At 45.1% G+C, this 27,907-nt stretch overlaps 1 protein-coding gene and 2 pseudogenes across 1 annotated transcript; all 3 read right to left on the bottom strand.

Moving 5' to 3' along the window:
- Window positions 1-132: 132 nt before the first annotated feature.
- On the bottom strand, window positions 133-1,623 carry LOC148912566 (uncharacterized; annotated as a pseudogene).
- A 298-nt stretch (window positions 1,624-1,921) lies between these two features.
- On the bottom strand, window positions 1,922-24,303 carry LOC116300350 (uncharacterized). Its single transcript, XM_089027210.1, has 7 exons — window positions 22,986-24,303; window positions 4,935-6,055; window positions 4,795-4,850; window positions 3,894-4,599; window positions 3,294-3,750; window positions 2,258-3,207; window positions 1,922-2,155 (listed from the first exon to the last, which is right to left on the bottom strand). The coding sequence occupies exons 1-7, from the start codon at window positions 24,301-24,303 to the stop codon at window positions 1,922-1,924; spliced, it is 4,842 nt and encodes a 1,613-aa protein (XP_088883336.1).
- Window positions 24,304-26,545: 2,242 nt separating this feature from the next.
- Window positions 26,546-27,696, bottom strand: LOC148912565 (uncharacterized; annotated as a pseudogene).
- Window positions 27,697-27,907: the final 211 nt, after the last annotated feature.

Below are 27,907 nucleotides of genomic sequence, written 5' to 3'. Positions count from 1 at the left end.
GTAAGTCTCGTTTAATTTTTCAATTCTACCTCGCATTTGCATACAATCAGAGATCACGTGAGATTTTAGAGCCTAGTCTTTGGCCTCAAAATCAAATATACAAGTGCAACAATAAGGCACACCTTTTATTTATTAAGGTTTTAATAATACACCTTCAGCAAATTGATTGGTGTGGGCAACAGGTTTGTTATAATATTTGGCAAAAGTTGAACTTGAACGCCAACCAGCAGTCATCAAAATGTCATTAATGGGTACATTATTTGACACGGCAGCTGAGGTGCTGGCACTTCTTGTGGAGTGTGGCTTGAATAAGGTTGTGTCAATGCCAGCTTGCAGCATTACATCTTTAATCCAGCGACGGATAGTGTCTTTTGATGCTGGTCCACATGGTTTTGTGTAACAAAGTAATAATTGTGAACAAGAACCCCGCAAAGCTGTGGTTCGCTTTAAATACTCTTCTAAAACAGTAAAAACGCATAATTTATTGTCATCTGGGTATTTGTCTAAACACAATTGGTGCAAGATGTCTCTGTGAACCACCACCAGCACTTGACTGCTTGAGCAATGACAATACTCTGAAAGTAAACTCCTCAGGTTTTTTAACCATATTCTCAGTAGACAGCAATTTGAGAGTCTGAGTTCTTTGTGCACTCACCAGAGCCATGAGCATTGTCAGTTTAAGTGTTAATTGTTTCAAAGTCATATCTTTTACATCAGGATAAGAACGAAGATGGTCTAATACTATCTGTGGATCCCAGGTTTCCACATGTCTGGGGAAACAGGGCTTTCTATTAAAAATGCCTGTCATGAACCTGGAGACAAGCGGATGCTCTCCAACTTTAAAACCATCAATGGTAATGAATGATGACAGTGCACTTCGTACTGTACCCAATGCACTGTATCCTAGTCTTTTTGATTCAAGTGTCAAAAATTCCAGTAACTGGGTAGTGGTGGTGTCATCACAGATATGTGATGATCTTTACAAAAATCTATCCAGGAACAGATGGATGATTTGCATTGTTTGCGCGTGCTACTTCGCCAAGAGTCAAGGATGATATTTAATGCTTCATCCCTTACACCTTGCTCAATGAGGCTTTGCCTGACACAAGACAACCAATCATCTGGAGCTTTGGATAGAGTGGGTGTATCTTGCTCTTGTCGTCTGGCAGTGTTAGGGTTGATTTCTGTAGCTTTATCTTGACTGGAGTAGAGAGCAGCAGTTTGAGCATCTGAGGATACCAAAATTGGCCAGTCTGGGAGTACAATGATGGCTCTGACCTGGCTCTGGGCAATGTTTTGCAGAACTCTCCCAATCATACTGAAAAGTGGGAAACAGTAAATTAAATTATAGTCAGACCAGCTGATTGTGAATGCATCAGTAGCCAATGCACCAGGGTCTGCTTTCAATGAGACATAGCAAGGCAGCTTAGCATTCAACCTTGTAGCAAACAAGTCAATGTCTGGCTTACCCCACAAACCAACTAATTTGTCAAAAACACACTTGTCAAGTGACCACTCTATGTCATCATGGAAGTCATGTCTGCTTGCCCTGTCAGCTTCTACATTAGGCTTCCCAGGGATGTGAGAGACGATCAGTGATAGATTTCTTTCCTTACACCACATTATTAACTCTGTGGTTGTGGTTACAGTAATCAACTTTACTCCAAGAAAAGAATAGAAAAAATATATAACTAAAAAATTCGTGGTATCCTAGCCCGTCTCGTCCCACGAGGCGCTCTTACAACACAATTTGCATACATGATATCCGCATACATTATAAAGCGCGCGAAAATTGCAACGAAGACACGACATCGCGGCCCCACAAACGGGCTCTACACATGCGCGTTTGTCCTATGTCTTGGAGTGTCCTTATAACAACAATAATTCAACGTTTATAATGTTCTCTGTGTAATCTTCCTGATTAATCATCTGAACTTGCATCATGCTCCTCCAATAAGCACAGTTTCACAATTGGGCGCTGTAGAGTTCCTTGCGCTGTCTTGACATTTGCCGAGCGTACAAGGCCATCTCTTCCTGTAAAGACTTCGGTCACTCTAGCCAGAGGCCATCTGTTACGTGCGATATTATAATCGGCCACAAGGACTACATCTCCTGGTTTCAAATCTTGCCTTGACGTTAGCCATTTAGATCTTCTCTGTAAATTAGGGAGATACTCTTTAATCCAGAGCTGCCAGTACGGGTTCACGAGATATTGAACCTTTCTCCATCGTCTTCAAGAGAACTTGTCTTCCTTTACAAAGACTCCAGGTGGGAGCTGGGCAGTTCGCTGCATGAGGAAGTGGTTTGGTGTTAATGCTGTAAAATCCTTAGGATCATCCGATATAGCTGTTAAAGGGCGGTTGTTAACAATTGACTCTACTTCAGCAAGTAGTGTTCTTAGCTCAAGATCATTCAGCAATCCATCGCCGACTACAGCCTTCATGTGTTTCTTTGTAATCTGCACCAGTCTTTCCCAGACTCCGGACATGTGTGGTGAAGCAGGAGTCTGGAAGACCCACTTGATTCCCTTCTGCTGTAAGTCCTTCGCGATCCTTTCGTTATTCCACTGAGCAATAGAGTCCTTAAGCTCGTTGTTGGCGCCTACGAAATTAGTTCCTCTGTCGGACCAAATTTCTTTTGGTGGTCCTCTGCGGCTTACAAATTGACGTAGGATCATAATGAAGTCGTCTGCCTCTAACGAGGGCACGACGTCTAAATAGACCGCTCGTGTATTCAAACAGGTAAATAAGCACCCCCATCTCTTTGCTGTGCCGCGGCCCCATTTGACTGTCATAGGGCCAAACAAATCCACCCCGGCATAAGTAAACGGCGGTTGGTAAGCTTCTACGAGTGTCTTTGGGAGGGGAGCCATAACCTGCTGCATCGGCCGAGCATTCATACGGCGACACTTGATGCATCTTCTGACGGTGTCCTTCACGAGACTCCTTCCCGCGACGATCCAAAACTTTCTTCTCATCTCGTATAGCGTTTGTTCTCTTCCGACATGGGCTGTTACTTCATGGAAATGGCGAACTATCAGCTCACTCAAGTGATGTCGCTTTGGCAGGATCATGGGATGCCTTTCACCAAACGACAGGTTTTCTGCTGCTTGCAGTCTTCCTCCGACGCGTAATACACCGTCGACTTCTAACGGTCTTAAATCAGCAACTGGGCTTGTCTTCTTCACTTCACCCTTTCTCTTCAGTTCTGACAGCTCATCAGAAAAGCACGTAGTCTGTACACTTCGTACATGACATTAGTTGCTTCATTAAGTTCTTCAAGTGACAATATACCTGTATTACAGGCAGTCCTTTTACTAGCTATCCATCGACAAAAACGTCTAATCCATGCAACTCGTCGTTGCAGTTTCGACCACGAACTCCATCTGGTTACGATCTCATTCATCAGACGACTGCTATCCTTAGCACTGCTTGAATCCGGAACAGGTTCTTGAATGTCATTCTTCTTGACGCTGACCTGATGAATTTTCACTTCTTTGCGCACTTCTGGATCATCATCAGGAACTTCTTCTACTTTCTTATCAGGCCAGGTGTCTTCCGGCTGCCACAGGAATTCGGGTCCTCTCCACCATCGATGTTGGCTTGATAGTTTCTGGGGCTTCAGCCCTCGCGAGGCGTCATCTGCAGGATTAAGGCGTCCTGGACAGTGTCTCCACTGGTCCGGAGAACTAACTTCGCGTATTTCTGTGACTCGATTAGCGACGTAAGCTTGGAAACGTTTCGTTACGTTCTTGATGTATTGTTAGGCCGTCTGAGAATCTGTCCAAAAAATTGCTCTGTTAATCTTGCATGTTAGCTCATCCACCAATATTCTGTATATGCGGAAAAGGTTGCTGCTTGAAACTCAAGTCGAGGTATTGATACTGGCCTTACAGGTGAACTTCTAGATCTTCCGAGCACAAACGAGCATGTGATCAGACCGTTGGCTTGAACAAATCTAAGATAGGCACATGCGCCGTACCCATCTTCTGAAGCATCCGCAAACAGATGCACTGATACATCGACAATATCAGTCTCATTTATCAGGTAAACACGTGGAATCTTGATCCTTGACAGACATGCTAACTCTTGTCTCCATCTATTCGAATGGCGTTGCAAATCCTCCGGAATTGGGTCATCCCAATCCAATTTTAGCTTCCAAAGAGTTTGGATTATTTTCTTGGTTTCTAGCAACACTGGGCACACAAACCCAATGGGGTCATACAATGAGCTGATTGCTGACAAGATACCCCTCTTCGTTGGTGGTTTGTCAGGATCTTTGACCTTGAAGAGAAACACGTCTTCTTCCACATTCCAATGTACGCCGAGTGTTCTCTGTATTGGGAGATCGTCAAGATCGAGATCAAGTGTGGGTTTGGCTCTTTCTTCTTCGGGGATCGCCGCCAGCACTTCTCGACAGTTACTCATCCACTTCGTCAATCTGAAACCGGCTTTGCCCAGTAGGGTTGTTATCTCATTCGCCAACTTCTTAGCCTCCTTTGGAGTTCCAACTGACTTGACCAAGTCATCAACGTAGAAGTCGTTCTCGATAGCACTTAAAGCTGCCTCACTAGCTTTACCTCTGTTATCCTCGGCGACTCTTTTTAATCAATAGTTTGAGCAACTAGGCGAGTCCGCCGCTCCGAAGATATGAGATGTCATCTGATATTCTGTTGCTTCTTCAAGGCTGCCGTCTTCAAACCAAAGGAATCGTAATGCATCAGCATCTTCAGGTAGGACCCTTATTTGATTAAACATTCCTTCGATGTCTGCAACCAACGCAATGCGCTCTTGCCTGAATCGTAACAAGACACCAAGCAGACTGTTGGATAGGTCGGGTCCTTGGTTCAACTGGTTGTTTAACGAAAAGCCATTGTATAGCGCAGCAGCATCGAAGACTACTCAAATCTTATCCTTCTTTTGGGGATGAAATACCGCGTGATGTGGTAAGTACCATGTTTTCTTGCTTCGTAAGCTTGCTTCCTCCTCGGTCAGCTTCCTTGCATAGCCTTTACTTAGTAAATTGTTCATAAACTCTCTATATTTCTGATGAAAACTCTCGTCGCGTCTGAGTTTCTTCTTCAGCGATTGTAGCCTTGCTTCAGCTAATCCCTTGTTGTCAGGTAACCATGGATCGTTGCTTTTCCACAACATTCCTACATCGTAGTGGCCGCCCACTACACGCGTTGACTCCTTCAATCTCTTTAGTGACTCTTGATCTTCAATGGACATGGCTTGCCTTGAACTCTTGTTCACGTCTGCATCTTCGAGTCTCAGAAACTGACTCATCTGCTGGTCACATAGTTCACTTCCGTTCTTCACAAAGTTAACGTTAACATGCGAGAAATGAATGTTCGCACTATCTATTGGACCGAGTATCGCCCATCCCAGAGAGGTACGGACTGCATAGGGTTCTCCGTGTCTTCCCGTACGGTGTTCTAGATGTATCTGTGCTTCTGGTACATTCACTCCTATCAGCATCAACACTTGCTTTACATCGACGTCGGGAACTATTATGTCCTTCAGGTGTGACCATCGTGAAATGTCCTTTGGTCTTGTGGTGTTTATGTTGAGGTTCTCCACTACCTTTACATCCTTTATCTGCACAAAGGTGTCGTACTCCTCGCCGACGCCCTTGACTTTCAGATCGGTTCGCCCAACCTTTACACTAGACTCTCCAGCCAGTGTACTAACAGCTAAGTCATCATAGTTATTGATCTCTATGTTGAGCTTGTCGGTTATGTCCTTTGAGATAAAGGTTTCCTCACTTCCGGTATCCAAAAGAGCATAAGTGCTGACAGAGTGTCCCTCCTTGCTTAGGACTTGAATTGGTACAACTTGTAATGCAATTCTTCCACTCGAAGACGTGCTTGCATAGTTAGGTGATGGCTTGTTGACCGATGTAGTCTCAGTAGTCTTACTGACGTCCTTGGATTCACTCGTGGTTGGTGATTTACTTGGTGCGCTGCCTGTATCCTTATCCTCCGTTGCCTTGTGCAGCAAAGTATGGTGCGGTAGCTGGCATTCTTTACACCGAAACTTGGATTGACATTGTGCTGCAAAATGTCCCTTTCTCAAACAGTTCAAACAAAGTTCCTTTTGTCTTGCATGGATACATCGTTGTCTTACAGATTTACTAATAAAGTCAGAACAGTAGTAGTATAGGGAATGGGGGTTCCAGCGCAATCTCAACACAGGCAAGACCCGTGTCAAAAATCCACCTACGGAAACAACCCATCCCAAGTGTGGTTGAGGGCAACAGCGCACTTAAATATGTTAGTCTATATATGGAGTGCGAAGAATGTAAGAGAACGTTTAAGAAAGAAGCGGATTTGAAAAAGCATTTGAAAATGAAGACGAAGTGTATGAGCAGTTATGATTGTGGATGTGGTAAGAAGTTTGAGACTAAGGTTAAATTGTTTTGGCATTGTCAGGACTGTGAGTACGACTACGACGACCTAAAAAGTGCTTGGTATTAGGTATAAAATATTTCCTATTATATAGATGGAATCCCAAAGCAACTTCAGCACGGTGTCAATACCCGGTAACGGTGAGATTGACGTTAGACAGTTTTGGCGTCAGTCAGAAAGGGAGGTTAAAAGGACTCTCCGAAAAGGTATAGAAGAATTAGGAGCCCTGAAAGCGAGCATAATGGTAGAAGTAAGTTTGTCAAAAGACGAGGTAATGACGACAGCAATGTTGCGATCAAAGTCGTTAGTGATATTAGAATCCACGAATCTGGATAGGTCACTCAGTGAAGCCTTAGAAGCAATAATGGAGTCGCTGTCTAACTACACGAAAGAAGGATCGGGTTGGACAGTAGAGGAGGTTGAAGGAATAGAGATAAGTATAGCCAGGTACGTACCCATACGAGGGGGGAGTTACGTACCGCTACCAACGTGGGTAGAAAGGAAGAAGGCTATTGTAAACGTGAAGAATGAAGACAATCGATGCTTTATGTGGGCAATCAGGTCTGCACTGTATCCAGCAGAGAAGGATCCCTGTAGGACAAGTAAGTATCCCACAGATGATTTAGAGTGGGATGGTGTGGAATTTCCCATGCAGTTGATAGACATCCCCATATTTGAGGAAATAAACGATCTAGCAATTAACGTTTACGGAGTCAGAGAGCAGACGATAGTACCGTTAGTTCTGTCAAAAAGTAAAGGAGAGCGCGTACATTTATTCTACCACGGCGGACACTACTCATGGGTTAAACACATTAGCAGACTATTCTACAGACATACTAAGCACAAAGGCAAAAAGTACTTCTGCGACTGCTGCTTGCTGTCATTTACATCCTTAAATACCCTAAAGAAACACGATGAGATCTGCCGCGGAGTCGAAGAAGTGGCGCAACGGATCCAGATACCCACCAACAAAGAGCTTTCATACGCAGACCATCAAAAGCAGATGCAAGTGCCTTACGTGATATATGCAGACTTCGAAGCGTTGATAACTAAGGAAGAGCAGAAACGTGGTGCTACGAATAAGGTAGGATTACACGAGATCTGCTCCTTTGGTTACATAGTAGTCAGATCAGACGGTAAAGCAAACCCTCCTGTGATTTACCGAGGTAAGAACGCAGCTAATGAGTTTCTAGAAGCATTGCGAGAAGAGGAGGGGGAGATTAGAGAACAATTAAGACGTCCAAAGAAGATGGAATTTACCAAAGAGAACCAGGAGGCTTTTAACAAGGCAAAAAAATGCCACATTTGCCAACATACGCTTCTTCAGTTTGGAAGACGAGCCAAGAAAGCGTGGGATGAAGATGGAAAGTATCTAGGAGAAGCTCATTTTAAATGCGGGAAGTATGCTAAGAAAGGTGAGAAGCCGGGAAAGCCCTCCACGCACTGCATTCACTGCCACAAAGCATTTGTTGAGGATTTCTATGTGGATAAGGTTAGGGATCACTGCCACATCACGGGTAAATACAGAGGAGCGGCTCATTGGAAATGCAATATAAACTTCAAAGTAAATCCAGACATGGAGATTCCGGTGTTCTTTCACAACCTCCGCGGTTACGACTCCCATTTGCTACTACAAGGAACAGACGGCTCCGACGTCAAATGCATACCCAACAACAAAGAGCGCTACATGTCCGTAACTGTGGGTAAGCTAAAGTTCTTAGATTCGCAGCAGTTTATGGCGGACTCCTTAGCAAACCTCGTAAAGTATAACACCAACTTTCCCATTTCCAGTCAATATGGCGCGGAAAGGAAAGGAGTCTACCCATACGAATACATGGATTCCTGGGATCGATTCAAAGAGTCCCTACCACCCAAAGATCGCTTCTACAGCACCCTAAACGAGTCCGGTATAAAGGATGAGGAGTACCAGCATGCGTTAGACGTGTGGGAAAAGTACTCCTGTGAGAACATGGGGGACTACCACGACATCTACCTAAGGTCTGACGTAGTGCTGCTTGCAGATGTTTTCCAAAGCTTCAGAAAGATGGCTATGGAATATTACGGATTGGATCCCGCTAATTTCTACACGGCTCCTGGGCTCAGCTGGAGTGCTTTGTTAAAGAAGACAAATGCGCAGTTGGATCTCCTAACGGAGTACGACATGTATCGGTTTATGGAAGACGGTATTCGTGGCGGCGTATGCGGACCCAGCCGACGTTACGCCCGCGCAAACAACCCCTTAGTAGAGCACGACCCAGAGAAACCAACCACATACATTTACTACCTGGATGCGAATAACCTTTATGGTTGGGCAATGTCACAGTACCTACCTGTGAGAGACTTCGAATGGGATCCAGTGAAGCCGATAGACTTCTACATGCAGGTAGGAAAGGAGGAAGACAAGGGTTACGTCTTAGAAGTGGATCTGGAGTACCCAGAGCGCCTGCACGACGAACACAATGAGTTCCCCTTAGCACCAGAAGCGATAGAGATACCATTTAAGCAGCTAAGTCCACTGCAAAAGCAAATGTGCCCTGGTTACAAACCGTACAGGAAACTAACTATGAACCTGATGGATAAGAAGAAGTATGTGGTACATTACCGCAACCTGCAGTTCTACGTGCGACACGGAATGCGCGTAGAGAAGATCCACAGAGTCCTAAAATTCACGCAGGAACCCTGGATGCGCCCCTACATTGACTTTAACACGCAAAAGCGTACCGCAGCGAAAAATGACTTCGAGAAAAACCTCTTCAAACTGATGAACAACAGCGTGTTCGGAAAGACAATGGAGAACATCCGCAAGCGCGTAAGCGTAAAAATAGTCAGCACCAAAGAGGAAGCAGAAGCATACGTGTCACAGCCAGGCTTCGTTAGATACGTAGAAATGCTGAACTTCTACGTGATTCACATGAAAAGGGCAAACCTCTTACTAAACAAGCCCGTTTACACAGGCTTTACGGTGCTGGATCTATCGAAGCTGCTTATGTACGAGTTCTACTACGATAAGCTTAAGCCAAAGTACGGAGACCGCTGTCGCCTCCTGTACACAGACACCGACTCCCTAATTCTAGAAGTGCAAACGGAAGACGTTTACAAAGACTGCCTCCCCGACATAGACGAGTACGACACCAGCGGTTACCCGAAGGAGCACTTCCTTTACTCTGCGAAGAATGAGAAGGTAATTGGGAAGATGAAAGACAAAATGTTAGGAAAACCCATAGTAGAGTACGTGGGTCTGAAACCAAAGATGTACAGCGTGCTAAAGTTAGACGGCGTAGAAAAGAAAGCTAAAGGCGTAAAAAAGTACGTGGTTAAGAAGGACATTACGCACGAGTCCTACCTCAACGTATTACGAACACGCAAGGAACAGCGGCATAAGATGAACAGCCTGCGCAGCTATGGTCATCAGATACATAACGTCACGCAGGAGAAGGTGTCACTGTCTGCATTTGACAGTAAGCGATGGATGTGTGATGACGGAGTGCATACGATAGCATTCGGACATCACACGATAAGCAGTTCTTCCATGACGAACCCACGTGTGGGGCCATCGTGAAGATAATACAAGATGGGCTGACCCTTCTTAGCTATTACGCTTCGGATCTGGTAAGTTTCCAAAGACCAATTAGGATCCGTAGCTCTTTTGGATCCTCCTTCTAATTCACCCGGTCCGTAGAGATATCGGACCGTGACATTACCTAATTTTTTTTCATGGGGGAAGACCGCCCTTGAACTTCTGACGTAGGACTTGTGTTCCACGTGTTTCTTCTTCATAGCATCCTTGGGTTTTATTCCCGTAGCCCTCGCCGCCTCGTTGTTCAAAGCCACGATGACCTGGGGGAGCCTCTGAGTCCATTCCCTGTTGCGTTTGGAGGGATCTTCCAGCTCTTTCCAATACTGGTACCCAAAGAGACGCTCGGCCAAGGTCTTATTGAATCTTTCGACGATGCTCTGACCCCTGTGGTACTCAGCTTCGGCTCTCCTAATCTTAGTGCTGTGGTCTTTCAGGGTCTTAGTAACCACGCCCATGAACTCTGTCCCTGCATCCACTTGCAGCAGCTTAGGCCATTTCAAGACGCACTTATAAATCCTACCTAGGGCTTCTGCGACTTCCCCAGAATCCTTGCTGGTTATGGGTTCGGCGTCCTTGTATCTGCTTGCGATATCAACTACGGTCAAAGCGTATCTATAGGTCTTCTTTCTCACCTTATCGTGTGGTAAGAAAAGCAAATCCGCCTGATGAACTTCATTGGGGACATTTACGGTGAAGCTGGGCCTGGGAATGTACTTAGGCACGGGAAGATAAACCTGCCAGAGGGTTTGTTTTCTTAGCCAGTTCTTAGCCGTTTCATCTGATACCCTGGCCGCGGTCGCGAGTTTCTTGATGGCCGACGCTCCTTTCCAATAGCCTTCAGGCCCGTAGTAAATCCTTTTAAGTTTGTCCTCTACGCGGCCCATTATATGAATTCCAAAACGAGATTGATCTTGCGTCCGTTGAAATCCACCGTCTTTCCGTCCACTTTAATGGTGATGTTTATGCTTTCTACCAAATGAGACAAGTCATAGCTCAAAGAAATGGGAGTGTATTCTTCTGAGTCAAATGGATTACCTTTGGGCAGAAACTTGGACATAAGAGAAGACTTTTCTCCATTGTTGTAACTATTGACCAAGTCGCAATAGACTTCGTAAGAGGATGCGACTTTCCATTTCACGGGTATGGCTGTGTCGGTAATTGTCTTGCCCGAGGCACATAATAAAGATCCCAATGGGTCAGACTTTCCAAAAGTTACTGAATAGTTTGGCATATTATGTTTGAAGGTCATTTCGTGCGGCAATCCCGTGGTGAGAGTATAACCGTGTTTTGCTAATTCCTTAGCAAGGGTGATTGGTGTGTAATGTCCATCGGGCAGCAATACGCCTTGATAATTGCCGCCGCCTTTATGCTCAGTGACCAAGGCATTGACTAAATTATACCAAGAATTGTACAAAGAGCAACTAACCAGCCTAACCTTATGGGCTTTGATGGGGGGATTCAAATAAGTGGTAAAGTTATTCTTGTCGCTTTCCAAAAAGACGATCATATATTACAGGGGACAAGTCCCCTTCTAGTGATCTGAGCGCAGCTCAGAGCAGATACGCCAAAGCTACGCCTCCTGCCAGCCCTGCGACTCCTACGAAGACCAGCTCATTGTCTTTTTGTTTCTTAGAAGGCTGGTAGTAATTCTTAAACTGGGGCTTTCTCATTCTAAAGTCGGGGTGCGCCTGTGCATAGAGTTTAAAGGCGTAGTCTGTATTTTCAAAGTTCTTATCCGCCTGTATCTTATCTTGGTAGTTCTTGTCCAACCAATCCCTGTAAGCTTGTCTTTTTTCATTCCAAGCTGCAACGTCTCGCTGATATTTCTCCAGCGCTAAGTCGTGTCTCTTTCTTTCAGCTTCGAGACTACTTCCGCCAGTTACCGCCTTTTCTATGTACTTACCTGCGTAACTGGCGCCAGTAAATGCTAAAGCAGCAATTAATGCACCTCCTATCGCAGCCATCTATACATTAGGAATGTACTTTTCCTTCCGTAGGTAATCCTTTACCATGATAGCCCCGCCTACGGCAGCGGTCATCTTAGCAAAATTAGCGAAGCTCTTGCTTGGGTCTTCAGTAAAGTCTTCTTTGAGCACTTTCTTACCTACCCAACCAATACCCGCAACGATGGAAGTAATCATAGCTGCTTCTTCAACAGTTTTCAACAACGCGGTCGACATTATATTACAAAGCGAGAAGGAAAATCTAGGTCGCCGCGGGTGATAAATCTACTCCATTTCAGGGATCTTACTTTTTCTAACAGCTGGTTCCACAGGTGCGTGATATGTTGCGGCCTCCCACTTTACTTTTGGCTTCGTTGCCCGCCATTGTAAGTAGAGGCTGCCTGCTGCTATAGCGACTCCTAACGCGCCAATGACGTATCCCGGATTAATAAAGGATTCCTCTTCTTTTTCCTCCACCTTTTCTTCTTTTTTGGCTTTGTTCTTTTTATTCATTTCCGCGAGCTTCTTTCCGGCAGCGACTCTGCCCGGAGATTTAGTCTTGGTAATCTTGGTATCTTCTACGGGTGGTTGTTCTTCGGTGCCACTCATCTTATATTAAGGGACTTGAAGGACTTGACAAGTAACTTGATGACGACTTGACAATGACTTGGCAATGACTTGACAACGACTTGACTAAGTACTTACGGTGACCTGACTAAGTACTTGAGGCGACTTGATCATCAGCAAGTGCTGCCTGGAAGACTTTTTCGACTTCTCTGTCCTTCTTGAAGTCCTTCCAAGATGTTCTGAAGGAACCTAGTACCTCCTTCAAGTCGACGTGCTGAGCTACGTGAAGTGCCGCAGAGGCGACTGCCATTAACTTACCGCACTTCAAAGACAACCACCCGCAGGTTATCTTAAGTTCTTGGGCGATGACATAGTCCTCGCTAATGTCCTTCCGCAGTTGCTCCACGTCGTCTATAGGCAGCGCAAGTCCAAGCAATTTAGTTGCAAGTCGGATAGCGGAGTCTGCGACGGCGTCCGTGGTCTTACTTGCAAGGGCGGCCTCATACCTCTTATGGAACTTCTTGACTTCATCTTCTGACAACTTATTAACTTGCTCATGGGTAAGTTCCTTGCCTATCATTTCTTTGCACTTCCCAGAAGACACAAGGATGTTAAGTTGTTCCTTGAGGTTACTTTCATTTAACTGCGTGGGGACTTCATCTAAGAGCTGCTCAATGTCCATATACATTAGGAATCATAGATTCCAACCGTGTAGGGAAACCTCAAAGAGAAGATCATCTTGGAATGTTGGTGCGTTTTTAGGTGCCGCATGTATTCGTGCAACTGTTCCTTGGATATCTCGCCGCCGTAGTCGCTTAAGATGGTTTCCAGATCACTCCGGCTCGGAGTATAAAATACGACCAGTGAGCCTATGTTTTCCCTAAAAGGCTTAGAGACGCTGGTAAGCTGCTGCGAGAGCAACCAAACGCTAATATTGTCGTGTCTGCCGCTAAAGGCGAGCTTCACTAATTCGGAGGTGCGTCTTTTTACGTCGTCCCCGCAGGCGATGTCATCCAGTATGAGCAAGGTTTGCGTATCTTTAGGGAATTGTTTGTGCCAGAACTTAAGATGGCTGGATAACTCGTTAGGATCCAGTATGTCCACAAAGAAGTCGTCATCTTTCACTCCTATGCCTTCCCAGGTGCGGTTATTCACGTAGGTGGGGCATAATAGCACGATGTAGTCGAAGCGGTATCTAAAGGGTCCTAATAGCTGCTCCACGACGAACTGGGTCTTTCCGCAGCCGGTGGGTCCTACTATCAGAGCATTGCAGGGAATATGGTTCATTATATATACGATGGACCCAGTGGACGCAGTAAGAAGGATTGCCACCGACGCAAAAGATAAAAGAGACACCATAGAAATGCAAAGGGAGGAGATCGATCGGCTGAAAGAGCGCGTGCAGGAATTGTATGATGAAATGTGCGGTCTGAAGCGTGCAGAACGGTTTGGCGCGCTGATAACTATGGCCGGTTGGGCAAAAGAAAGCGTGCAGGACTTTATTAAGTATCCCTTATAAGGGTTAATAAATTCTTATTATATAATGAAGTGTAAGGATTGCGACAGGGAGTTCAGTAGCAAACAGGCTTTGCAGTATCACCAAAAAAAGAAGGTAAGTTTTAAAGAGGTGGATAATGTCACCACCTGTAGCACTTGCAGCCGGCAGTTTAGCAGTAAACAGGCGCTGCGATATCACGTGGAAGGAAGGGTGTGTTTGAAGTCTAAGGAAAGACGCTGTGCTGATTGCAATCGGCTCTTTAGCACGCCCCAAATGTTGCAATACCACCAAGAAAATAGGGTGTGTTTAAAGGATGTGTGTGCGCGCTGTGGGGAGCTCTTAACCGACGCATGGCATCAACATAGATGTCGTGGTAATTATGATTTGGACGTCGTATGCGAGGAGCATGGTGATATCGCTGCGAGATGTTGCCCAGCGGAAACCATAAGGAAGTTAACTCTTCGTAAGAAAGAAATAGACCAACGCTTTACGGAGTTCGACCGCGCCGAAGGTACGCGCTGGGAGAACGCAGAGTATTGGAGTGCGCCCTGTGACGCGTGTGGCGGCTTAAGGAAAGGAGATGATCATATCTGGCAGTGCTTGTGCCCGCAGCATTGTCCCCGCGGTTTTAAGGAGTACTTGGATCGCTTTGATGATTGGCATGCTCAAAACATGGAGGTAAGGAAAGCCCGTAAGTAAAGTAGGGTTTGCGCAAAGAGTCTCAAAACGCACTCTTATATTTATTAATATTCCTTGATTCTTTATTAAGAATAAAAGAAGAAACATTAATAAATATAAGGACCCCTTTTGGAGAAGGTATGCAGACTCAATAAGAAAAGAAGAAACATTAATAAAAATAAGGACCCCTTTTAAAGGTATATGCTAGCCTACGCAGCCGCCTTCTTAGGAGGATTCCTAATCACCCTTTCAATATATGGACTGTATTACTTGCGAACTACCTGCCGACTGCATTACGACCCCCAAACCGCGTAAAAAATACACCTGCCTTCATTGCGACAGGGTATTCTCCGAAGGATCCTTTGTGGGGCATTGGTGCTCCGCGGATCCTAAAGCGCAGCGGACTTTAGCAGACGCGCTTAACTACAAAGAGGAGATGGAGTGACTCTTCTTTCAATGTCAAACTTCCATCGGCTATTTACCTTACCATAGCTGCGTAAGTGGGTGAATTCCTCGCCCTGAATTACGTACCGCACGCAATCCGGCGCCCAAAGGGAATATTCCTTGCCTTCTAAGTCTTTGAGGACTAACCGTAAACGGTCGATGTCTTCGAAGATGACGTAATTTTTTATTTCGTATGCTTTACCGTGGACAAGATCACGCCAGTGAGTCAAGCTGAGCTTCATTATACCTATGGAATATCTTTAGGTGCGTTTTCAAAGTGGCGTAGGACTTCAACCGCTTTACACAGCCCCTACAGGGAATACGAATGCCATCCGCGTAATCCATCAGGGCACGGCAGATGATGTCGCAATCGTTGCTAACCATCGTTAGGTAACCATTTACGTCAAGCTGTGAGATTTTCTTAGATTGCTTCGCGGAGAAGACGCCGTTTCCTTTTGGGGTTTTCAACTCAATACACAACCCGCGGTATTTCTTATGCGCATTTAGGATCAAAAGGTCGGGTTGACCGGCTTGGTAGCCTTTTCGCCAGCAGGTTATTCGCTTGCTGTCTGAATCTTGAAGTTCGCCAAGACCCGGCGCTATGATGAAATCGGGGTAAAACCTACGTGTGTAGTCGACGACCTTCGCTTGTAGGTCGGCTTCATTTTCGATCTTGAATACTAACTTGTTTGGGCCGCCAAACCGCCTTTCTATTGCATATTTACCCGTTTTCCTTAGCGCGGGTAGGACTTCTTCGAAGACCCAATCACGAAACTCCACAGCTTTGGGTAGTTTGGAGCTAAATATCAGTTCGTACAAACCAGGTTCGGATATAAACACGGCATTTGGTTGCGTAGTAAAGGAGCGGTGATTCGCAGCCCCTTGTAGATCAACCCATTTTTTCTGGTATTTCTCAGATACGTGTGCTCTAATTGCATCTCTAGGGCGCTCATAGCCCAACGCCAAAGCCACCTCCTTTGCTTTGAAGTACAAAGTTTCGCCTTGCACTATGCATTGCAGTTTGGTGTCGTTGTTTTCAAATACGCGAAGCATTGTATATTTAAGAAATATTTTAACATTAATATGCAACGCTCTTTAGCTGATTCATTTCTACGCTCAGTTGCGCGTCAGACACGACGAAGACGTAGCAGTTTATCTTATCGCCGTCGCCGGCACTGGCGTTTTTGGTGCGCTTGATCTCCAATGTTATGCCATCCTGCGTATTTACTAGACGTAAGCCCTGACCATGTAGGTCTTCGTCGTTCGTTGTGCGCATGTCGATCCACAGCGCGTACTTATCATTGAAGAATTCCTCAGGGTTAATTTGGTCGCCAAACTTGCGCGCGGCCTCTCTGTACACGTCTGCGGGCTTTATTCCCTGGGAGTAAACCTTGTTTGGAACGCCGTTAATATTCACGCCGACGTTAGTAATGTTAGGGTTGTGAAAGGCTTCGGAGTCGCGCTTACCGGCCTCGTAGGGTTTGGCGAACACCAGCATCAACCCCGTGAGACTTCTTCGCGGGAGGTTAATGCTTTGGTTGATAACCTCATCCGTCTTATCCAAGAAGCTAAATGTCTTATACATCACTACGTGGTCGTAAGGGAATGCCTTTCCGGAGCTGTATTCCATGCCAGCGCTACGGGCCAGCTCTTCGCTGTACACCGTTTCGTACTGTAATTCTAAGTTGGTAATAGAGTATGGGGTTGTTTTGGTAAGTGCAGTGCTTAGCCCACCAATGATGTTATTAGCATCTGCTAAAGTTACTTCAAACTGTAGCTCGGATAACTGTCTTGGGTAATACACACCGTGATTCGTAATCACTTCAAAGTCCAACGGTATGACATACTTGCTACCATAGGCGGTCTTTATTCGCTTTGCGTCTGCCACTGCGGTTTCTCCGCTGCCGTCAGTAGGTTGCGTTTTCGTAGGTGTGCGGACCTTACGTAGAATGACACTACCAATTCCTTGTTCTATCCTTTGCGCGCGGTCAAAGGCCGTCAACCATAAGTCTTTGTACGTGGTATACAGATCGTACCTATTTAAGTCCAGCAAGGATTCCCCGGCGAACTTTACGCGCATCTTAGAAACAATGTTGCGACCCACGTTGTTAACGATAATCCTTTCATCTGTGGGGCTTGACTGTACCGCTAGGTCAAACCTTAAAGCCAAGGTGCCAGGAACCAACACCAAATTATCCGTTAGGCGGGGCACGCCCACGTACAAGGTTTCTCCCGGCTTTGCGCTGCTGGGCGTGAATGTAACCCGGTGAAAGGTGCGTTCTGCTTTCAGTCCGCCAACCTGCTTAGGTAATACGTTGGGATTTAACTTTGAGCTTATCATATATAATGGAAGTAGAAGGAACAGACCCCGACTTCGATCCCACCACTGAGGAAGGTCAGGCTGACATTAACGACGGTGATGAAGAACCGCTGCTTCCCACCCAACAAGTCGACGATTCCCTAAGGGATAGGATTGCAAAGGCCCTAAGACATCCCAAAGCACGCGAGTACATGTTTCCGCGTGAGCACATAGAGCTTCAAAACATGGGCGAGCCGGAAGCAGCCGCGCGGGAGACCGTAGAGTGGGCGGCGCAGGAGCTAGAGCTGCGCTACAACAACTTTGATGCTGACGACGTAAAGCTCACAGAAAAAGGAAACAAGGTTCTTATAAGCGTTCAAGACCTGAGATTTCCCGACAAAGACCGCTGGACAAAACCGCAAAACCTCTTTGATGAGGAGGGCAACGTTAGGGGTGACGTCTTGAGATTAAGAGGCTTTCAGCGTGCTACTAGAAGCCTGTTAGAAAGGCTGCACAACTTAACCGAAAGGACCAACGCGGAAAAACGTGCCGCGGATCTGCAAAGGGAGTTAAGAGAAAAAGATGTAGAATATGCAAAGCAAGGTCAACTACTCGCTGATGCTGAAAAGAAGTCCGCCCATCAAGATGAAAGAATGAAAGAAATGAGAAACCAGTTGGATAAAACCCTGCGCGAAAGAGATAAAGCACAAAGGGACTTAGAAGAAGCTCAAAGCTCTGGCACCTCAACGGAAGCGCTGCGGGAAACGCTGGAAGAAAGGGAGGAAGAATACATGAAGCAAAACCAGCGGCTCGCCGACGCACATAGAAGGGAGGTCGAATTTAAAAATCAAGAAATAAGGGAGTTGGTAGACCAAAGAACCCAAATTCGACGTGAAAGAAATCAAACTCAAAGGGCTCTTAACCTCGCCCTGCAGGAGTTAGACTTAATTAAAGACGATACCGATAACCTACAAACCACCATAGCCGGCTCTTTAGTGGAACGGCGACGGTTAATGGCTGAAATCAATACTAAGGAGGAACAAATCCGGCAAAGAGATCAGGCTATCGAAGACCTGGAGGGGCAAATAGAGCGGCAGCAAGAAGTAATCGAGGACCAAACTCGTACCGAGGAAGAAAGGGAAGCAGCTCAAAAGGAAGTAGATACGCTCGAAATACGCCTTGCGGAATTACAGGCGGAAAAGGAAAAAATGGAAAAGGAGTTGGGGCTTACCACCAAGGAAAAGGTAAAAAGAGCTCTGGTGAAGTATGGTATTCCGCTGGCATTTGCGGTCGCCATTTCAAGCGTAGTAGGAGTTATCCTTAGCTCCCTTAAGGCTACAGGCGCGGGCGTAAAGAAATTAGGCAGTGGGCTGACGGACTTGGGAAAAAAGATGGCAGCCGGTCTTCCTGGGCTGCTGGGTTCGGTTGTTTCCTTGGCACTTAGGGCCGGCGGTGAACTGTTGAAGTTCGTGGGGAATAACATTTGGATCTTGGTTGTCGCTATTGGGGTGGTACTCCTGAAGAAGATTCAGGGTTGATCTTATCCTTGTGTATTACTGGCGGCTTATCGTCGTCGGGCACCCGAGGCATCCTCGACTGGGGATAAGTAAAGATAGTATTCGCGCCGCCTTGATAATGCGGAACTAGCGGCAGCACACTCATGGTGCTAATGGGTTTATGACACCAAGCAGCATCTGTGTTATAGGCGCCCTGACCATTCATTCGTGCTATTCCAGGCTTACCAAGATCACCATGACTGGGCCTAACTTGAAGCTTTGCATATTGACAATTGGCTATTACGTAAAACGTTACTGGCGTCAAATCTTCTCCACTTGCTGGAGGGGGTTGCACTGAGAAGTGAACTGAATGTCTAGTATTACTCTTTGTCCTGTAAGGCGGTAATGGGGTGTTGGTTTCATCTAAGATCCTAAGACCAAGGTGGCACCCAGACCCCGTATTGACGCTAATAGTACGCATTATTAACCCTAAGCCCCCCACCCTTACCCATAACCCAGTGTCGTACCAATTATCACCTTCGTACTTTCTCTCATCTAAGTCATGAAGAAACCAATCTTCCTTCACATGTGAGTTCATATATTTAAAGACTAAGCACCGCAAGAGTGCTAATGGTCGCGTGATTGTAATCCTTATCTCTTTGGTCCGCTATGCTATTTACGCAAACGCTCCCGGTGTCATCTACGCGCATTTGCAGCTTTACCTTCCCATGACAATCGGTAACCATGTGAAAAGCACAAAGGGAAAGATTTTCAGCGCTGCTGGGGCTGGGCTCTACGGAGAAATGCGTAGGCTCCCTGTTGTTTGTCTTCACACGCATAGGCTGCAGTACGCCATTCTCATCCAGGAACCTAAAGCCGACGTTGGCATGGCTGCTCGTGCCAATGCAAATGCTGCATATTATCAACTTCTTTCCTGAGTAGTTCAGATCCACGGACATGCCCGTGACATCAACCCAAGACGCCTGGGTGTATTTTTTCTCGCCTGTGTAAGTCGTATAAACACAATCCACTCCAGCTACGTAGGGGTTGTTCATCGCCATATATAATAGCTCAGACCAATGCTTGCAGCTGCTAGGCCGGCTTTTAGTAGGTTATGGTCATATTCCTCAGGCGGCATAACCTTCTTTACTTTACTGGTTTCTTTGGTGGCTTTCCTACGTACACCTTTTTTAATGGTTTTTCTACCTCTTTTTTTGGTTTCTCTACGAAGTGAGGAATGCCCTTGGTCATGTCAGAGTTCACGTCATTCACCCCAAACTTCATATCCTTAGTAGCTCGCTGCAGCTTGTTGTTGTAACCCACGACGGAATCGGCGTTGATGACCAAATTACTTGGCATTAGCCAACAACCGGGCGACAAGGCGTAATCTAGCCGCACTTTAGATTGCTGCACCGCAAGTTGATATCTTTGAACTGACTTAGAAATCTCATTCTCGATAACAGCGCTTTCGAAGAGGACAAGGAATACTTGTTGCGTTTCCTGTGACGCACCGGAGGCATCTACGATGGGGCTGCGAGTGCTAACCTGGGCCCCTAGAATGCAGTAAACAAAGGCTTCAATGCTGCGGTTAATCCTTGCTAGGTTTTTCAGTCCAATGCCCTTTGCGGCAAAGAAAGGCGCCCAAGGATATTTCTCTTTGCTTTCTATGAAGTAAATCAAGTCACCTTTTGACGCTTTACCCCCTAAGTCGGAGAATTCCCATCTGCTAGGATACCCCATACCCGGAGTTTCTATGCTGGCGCCAACATACGAAGCATAGGTGTAAGTCTCTCCTAAACCATGGGCGGCACCCTCTTTGTTGCGAAAATCGGGGTTGGTAAGCTTAAACTCATTCCGTAATCGCTCCCATGCGACTTTGTCATATTTGTTATCCTTCGGCTTAAAGATAGTGTCACTAGGAAGCGGTGCTCCTAACTCAAACAATATCCTACGAATAGTAAAAGCAACATGAAATCGCAGGAAAGGAATATGGAACATGTCCGCGGCTATACCGCATCCTTTAGTAGCAGCCCAGACAGCAAAGTTTAACTGCTGCGGCCAATACCGCATGTTGGGACCTGATAACCATTCTCTGGATTCTTTCCCCGAGGTATGTTTCATGGCAGTTTCTCTAAAGATGTCTCTGACTTTTATTTTGAAAGTCGTAGGACCCACGGGGATTTCTAAGGAAGTAACCATCTTAGCAAAGTCATTTGCGCCGCCTTTGTTATCGTAAAATGGGTAATCCTCCGTTGCCGGTAATAAATTCTCTGGAAAATTAGGCTGCCTTTCTTTATGCTCGGGTTTTGGGTTCTTTGGCTCCAAGTCCGCATTGCTGTACATTCTGGAGCCTTTATAGTAAATCCCATCGGGTCTTCTTTCGAACTTACTAGGGTCTGCATGCGGAAACATCTTCCTAAATGCTCTCCAGTTGGCATAATCCCTGTTGTCGTGATGTGGCCGCTCCTCAATATCATTCCCAAAAGCGTCGTACATTAGTATATATAATGGATGTTATACCATCAGCACCTCCACTTTATCCTGATTTACCTAGGGAGGGACCTAACGAATTAAACGCTGAAAACTTTAGGCTCAACAAAGCGAACTTAATCCTGGCTTACTTGGAAGGACAAGCAAAACACTACGAAAAAGTTAGGAAGAAATACATCAGAGCCCGGAGTACGCTACATAAGATTGCGATAACTTCAGGATCCATTTCTGTTGTGTTAACGGGCTCCGGCGTTGCTACTTCGCTTACTGGGCCGGGAATAATCGTTGGAGTTCCTTTGGCCGGCGTTGGGGCAACCTGTGGTATTATTTCTGCTGTTGCTACGGGTATTATGAAAAAACTATCCACGAAAATATCCAAGCATGACACGACAATAGCTCTATCTAGGGCTAAAGTAAATACTATTACCGATCTTGTCTCAAAGGCTTTGCGTAACAGAAAGATAGACGACGTAGAATTCTCGCTTATTCTAGCCGAAGAAGACAAATACGAGAAACTAAAGACGGACATAAGGAATAAAAAAACAGTCGTAAAAGATCTTTCCGAGGAATCTCGCAAAAAGATCTACCAGGAGGCAAAAGAAGAGCTTCAAAGAAAGCTTGCTCAGTAAATATCGTGACAGGGTTCTATTTACATATCGAACGCCGGCTGTCAGGTTCATATGCAAATTAATTTCACAAAATATTACACAAAATATTACGCAGCCTGCATCGTTTTCCCAAAATATTACACAGCCTGCATCGTTTTCACAAAATATTACACAGATGTGAAAAAACTTGTGTAAAATCATCGCCTGGGAATCCATCCTAACAGAGGGTGGTTGGGGTGTATTTTGTAAAATATTTCGTAAATTACGTCAGGATAATAAGGAATATCCTTATCCAGCCGACAAAACATCCACTCGGCTCTGCTCATATCAGAAACCTCGGGAATAGACTTACCGGTAATTTCAGACAAAATGTAAGAGATGTCTTTGTAATATTTTCCTAGTTTTAATTTTTTCAGCGTTTTCCGTAGACTTTGCGGGGTTGGCTCTTCTAAGTGGTCTATGATTTTCTTTTTTACTTCGTCGTTTAAATATACCGGTCGTAAACCTTGGATATGACTCATCCAGTCCCTAAAGTATTTTATTCTCTTATAAGGTGTTTTCTTACGACCTCCATTGGCGTAATACTGCTCTCTGGTAGCATTTGGTACGGCATTACGAATATTCTTACCACACTCGTAACACTGTGCTGACGTGTCGTCTTCTATTTGCATTTTCTTACCCAAACACCAAAAGGGTTCTGGCTTAGGTACGCTAACTTTAGGTCTTAGACAAATTATGCAAAAGTCGTTAACGAACTTCTTACATTCTTCGCACTCCATATATAGACTAACATATTTAAGTGCGCTGTTGCCCTCAACCACACTTGGGATGGGTTGTTTCCGTAGGTGGATTTTTGACACGGATCTTGCCCGTGTTGAGATTGCGCTGGAACCCCCATTCCCTATACTACTACAGTTCTCGATCCTGTGTGCTGAACCACATATGTAACACTTCGCTGGAGTTGATTCTGACGTACTCGACGTATTCTTGTTATCCTTGGGTTTACTTCGCTGATTTGGTGATTCTACTTGCGTAGACATTGTTGTTACCCTTGCTCCACTCGACAAGGCAGTGGTTGGTGTAGATCGTCTATTTATCTTAGCTGCTGGCTTTGGGATACTCTTGTAGGACTCGCCAATCCTTCCAAATATCGGATCATTAGCCGCATCGGCTTGCCTTTCTATGAAATTGACTAAGTTCTTGAGATTAGGAAACTGCCCTCTTTCTCTTATACGTTGGGCTTCGTCTCTACATTTTACCTGCAGGGAGATCGGTAGTTTGCTCGACATCTTGCTTAGATTGGACATATTCATCTCAGACAGGGCATCCATTGACTTTAGAGTTTCATACAGCGTTCTCGAACGATCGGCAAATTCTTGAAGCCCTTGTCTGTCCGTGCTTGACATGTTCTGTCCGTTTATTAACGTATCGACACAGGATTTGGCTACTATGTGGGGCTGTCCAAACCGTTGTTCTAATAACTTCAGCGCGCTCCTCAAACCGCCTGGCACTCCTTCAAACCCTGCAGCCGCAAGCCTTGCTGGGCCATCCAGGTACTGCAGCAATCTCGACATCTTGTGTACCTCAGAGATATTTTGAGATTCGACCATTTCGTGAAAGCGTGCCTTGAATCTGAAATATTCATGCGGTTCACCAGAAAACTTGACAACATCTAGTGGCGGTAAGTTGGAGCGTGTCATGATAGAATCAATTCCTGAGGTAATTCTTTCTATCACGGTTTCTGTAGCGCTTGGTGGCATAGATTGATAGGTCACCTTGGCGGGTGTAGTGCTAAACCATGTCGGGGTATATGGGGTGGCGCTGACGTTTAAGTTAGACTCAGTGTTCTCTGGTTGCGTTCGCGCAGGAGTAGATGAGTAAATTGGTGATGCTTGGATTGATACACTTCTTGTGTTTAGCGTCGAACTTGGTTCGTTAATCTTCGGCTCGGGATTCTGCGGCTCTGTTTGTCCGGAAACTTGAACGGTCTGCTTCGATGCACTTCCTGCGTTTGATGCTGAGTGCTCAACTCTCTTAGTTTGCAGTGTTTCCAACTCGTACTCGGCTTTATTATCGGGTGATTGCTCTTCTTGCTTGGTTTCGTTGTTGTTCGTAGTCGTGTCACGTGACTCGTCTTGTTCCGGTCCGGTCTTCACTGCGCTCTTACTGCCCTGCTGGTGCCTTTCTTCGTCGTCACTCTCTGACGTGTAGAAGTCTTCTTTAGTTCTCGCTAATTCAGCAGCATCTTCGGCGTCAGCTATCTCGTTTTCTAACCTCAGCGGTTCTTCCTTCATCCTCCTTACCTTGCTTGCTTTCAACTGCTTCAGTTTCTTTTCAGCCAAAATCCTCTCTAGCCTTGAATTTCTCTCGCATTTGAACTAGCTCTTGAGAAATTAGATCGTATTGAAAATCCAGAACCAACACTAAGCTCATCGTCGTCCACTTCTCTAAATTTACGCATTGGGATTCCTGTCTCGTCCAATAACATTCTTGAAATTCCTGAAGCCCCGTGCATTGAAATTTTTTCTTTGGCTTCTGTATTCAACAAATAATCATCTATTGACCTTATAAAATGCTGATATTTCTCCTTATGTTCCTTGTGTTTGCTTGTCTCGATCAATATTTCCTTTTCGTCAGTCAATTGTTCGAGTATTTCATAGTGAATTTCTAAATAACGATACCACTGACCTGAAAGACGGTCTTTCTCACTGCGAACTTCGCTAGTGTACTTATAATCCTTGAAATATTCCTCAAGTCGTCTATAAATCTTTGTCATCTCACCGAGATGGCCACTTCTGCTCTTCTTAAGAGCGATAATCCTCTCAGAATCCTCTCAGAAACCTCTGAGGCGTTGATATTCTTCGTCGAACGACATGTTGACATTTCACATCCACAACAAATTATAAACCTTGAACGAAGAAATGTCCAACCAAAAACACGCCAAAATCCTGTCCTGATTCCACACGAATCTTGACCACGGTATCCTTGAGTACTTACACGATTTTTTTAGGAAATGTGGTTACAGTAATCAACTTTACTCCAAGAAAAGAATAGAAAAAAACATATAACTAAAAAATTCGTGGTATCCTAGCCCGTCTCGTCCCACGAGGCGCTCTTACAACACAATTTGCATACATGATATCCGCATACATTATAAAGCGCGCGAAAATTACAACGAAGACACGACAGTGGTAATTTGATTACAATCTCTAGAGTGTGTACCTCACATGTTCTTTATGTATGCAACTGCAGTCTGATTGTCTGACAAAATAGTAATAGCGCAGTCTTTGTATGCTGAACATAGGGATTGCAGGCCTAAAAGAATTGCCTTAATCTCTAGATAATTAATGTGATGCTCCCTTTCATTGTAGGGCCATCTGCCATCTGCCATTGGCAGAGGTGGGGGTAGGTGAGGTTGAATCACATGATAAAACAGATCCCCTTCCTTGCAGAGAGCTGTCACACTTAAGTGTTACACACGACTCTGCGGGTGTTAATGAGCTTGGGTCATTGTCCACATGATCCAGCCACCATTTAAGATCATTCCTTGACAAGTCAGAGATGTGCATGTGGTCATCAAGATCCCACCCATTTGCCTTTAGGCATCTGTTTTTTCATTCTCTAATGCCCTGTAAAAAAGGGGTCCATACCTCACCCCAGGGAAGCTGGATACCATGAGGCCTACTACAGAGGCAACTTCCCTTATTACAGGTCTATTTTGCTTTAACAGTGACTGAATGGCTAATTTAACTTTGTCAGCCTTTCCCTTTGTCATGGACACTGACATAGAAACTGAGTCTATATTAAAACCCAAAAATGTGACAGACTGTGTTGAGAAATTGATATTCCTAAGCAAGGTGGTATAGTCATCTGCCAACAATAGGATATCATCTATGTACCCAATGATGAGTACCCCCTCCCCTCTCAACTTCGAGTAGAAGGGTTTTAGGAGCTTAGTAAACACCGTTGGGGCACTAGTAAGTCCATTTGGGAGACAGTTAAATTCATAAAGTTCTCCCTGGAACTCGAATCTTAAGTATTTTCGATGTGATTTGTTAATGGCCACTGTGTAATAAGCATCTTTAAGGTCTAAGACTGTCATCCAGCATTTAGGTGATACTAGCTGTAGTGCACATTGCAAAGTATCCATTTTGAAATGATGGTAGGAAATATAAACATTAAGTTTTTTAAGGTTTAGTATCAACCTATGTGAACCATCCTTCTTGGGTCTAGTAAAAACTGTAGAAATAAATTCTCCAGGGCAATGTCTTGTTTTCCTTATCACACTTTTATTCAGAAGTTTGTCAACTTCAACTTTTACATGTTCAGACTCCTTTTGGGAGAACTTAGTCTCCCTGGGAGCCCTTGACTGACAAGGACTTTGATCAAATTCTAAACAATAGCCACTGACAATAGACAATATGTTTCTGTCACAAGTAAGTCTTTTCCAAGAATCAAGATGGTTCACTAGGTTGCCAGCCTTAAAATCATTAGGTACACTTACCGTGCAGGTGGGTGGCTTAGTTTGTGCCTGTATTATTGGCTGGCACTGGACTTGTTGTCCTGGTTCTTGTTCTTCCAGGGTTTGCGAGGCTGGCCCTTGTAGTTTTTTCACTTATAATTAGGTTTGCCTGAGGCATTGTATTTCCCTTTGCCCTGGTAGCTATTGTTATGAAACTTGGCACCAATTTTATTTTAGTCACCAATGTCCTTTAGATGCTTTTGCAGATCATCCCCAAACAGGAAGTCTGTAAAGGGTAATTGGAATGAACAAAGTGACCCATATTCTTTACCAATATCTGGTTTCATGAATAGGCGACGTTGTATGTTGATTTCATGCGATGCATGAGTAAGTAGGGACGTTGCTTCCAGGCCATGCTTTTTTCAAATCCTGGCACTCAGCAGAGTCCAAGGTTTTTGCACTGTGAAGCTTATCTGTCATGCGCAGAACAGGAAAAATCCCTTTAATGAGGGATTGCTGTATCTTGAAAAACTGGAGGTCTCGTTTCTTCGTGGCCTCTCTGAGTTTTCGCCAAATTCCAGGGTTAACCCTGGGGTTTTTGGCTGCTTCACAGTTGGCTGGCCTCTCTTGGCGCTCTAAGCGTTCCGTTAAAGTTTTGTCGGCCAGCTTACAGCGGAACATCTTGTTGACTAATTTAGCAAGCTGTTCACTTTTGAGCTTTTCGCCTACAATGTCATCAGACTCGTATTCTTTGACGAGATCTGAAAGGATTTCATCCTCGGTTTCATCGCTACGAGCGACTTCATTGCCATTTTCATCTTGGCCTGAACTCTGATTTAAAACAGAGTCATAAAGATCATCAACGGCGGCCCCGGCACTCACGGAGTGCGTTTCTTGGCCTTGTGATGTGGAGGGTTTGTTTGTTTCCCTCTTGGGAATTTTGGCGGGAATTAAGTCTTCATCCCTCCTGACCTCACTTACAGGTCGTTTCCCACTGCCAGACTCCTTTCTGGCCAGAGGCGAGTCCACATCAGATATTTTTCTGGTTAATTCCAGAATCGCACTGGTAAGTAGGCCATATCAGGCATGGAACTTGATCCTTGCGCCCTTAGCGAGACGCCATCTTGGACGGTTGAACTTGTTTTTACAGCTTTCTCGGAATTTCCCACGAGGTTTGTGTTACGATATACATCCGGTTTAAGTCAATTATTAATCTGTACGTCATGTATCCCAGCTGATTAAAGATGGCCTTCAGTACACATCAACTCTGTGTGTCTTGCTTGTAAAACGAAACAGTTTGTGTCATCATCGTCCCTCAAAAGACTGTTTACGTTTTCGTCGTCTAGGTTTTCCAAAGACATTTTGGACAGATTGAGGGAAAGGTATTCTAGCTTGAAAATGAACGACTAAACTCTCGAAGGTCAAAACTCGCACTG

The sequence above is a fragment of the Actinia tenebrosa genome, unplaced genomic scaffold (genome assembly GCF_029948245.1).
Source record: "Actinia tenebrosa isolate PJP-AT-01 unplaced genomic scaffold, QUT_ActTen_1.0 PGA_scaffold11__36_contigs__length_13525064, whole genome shotgun sequence".
Classification (NCBI taxonomy): domain Eukaryota; kingdom Metazoa; phylum Cnidaria; class Anthozoa; order Actiniaria; family Actiniidae; genus Actinia; species Actinia tenebrosa.
This window is presented reverse-complemented; position numbering and strand designations above follow the sequence as displayed.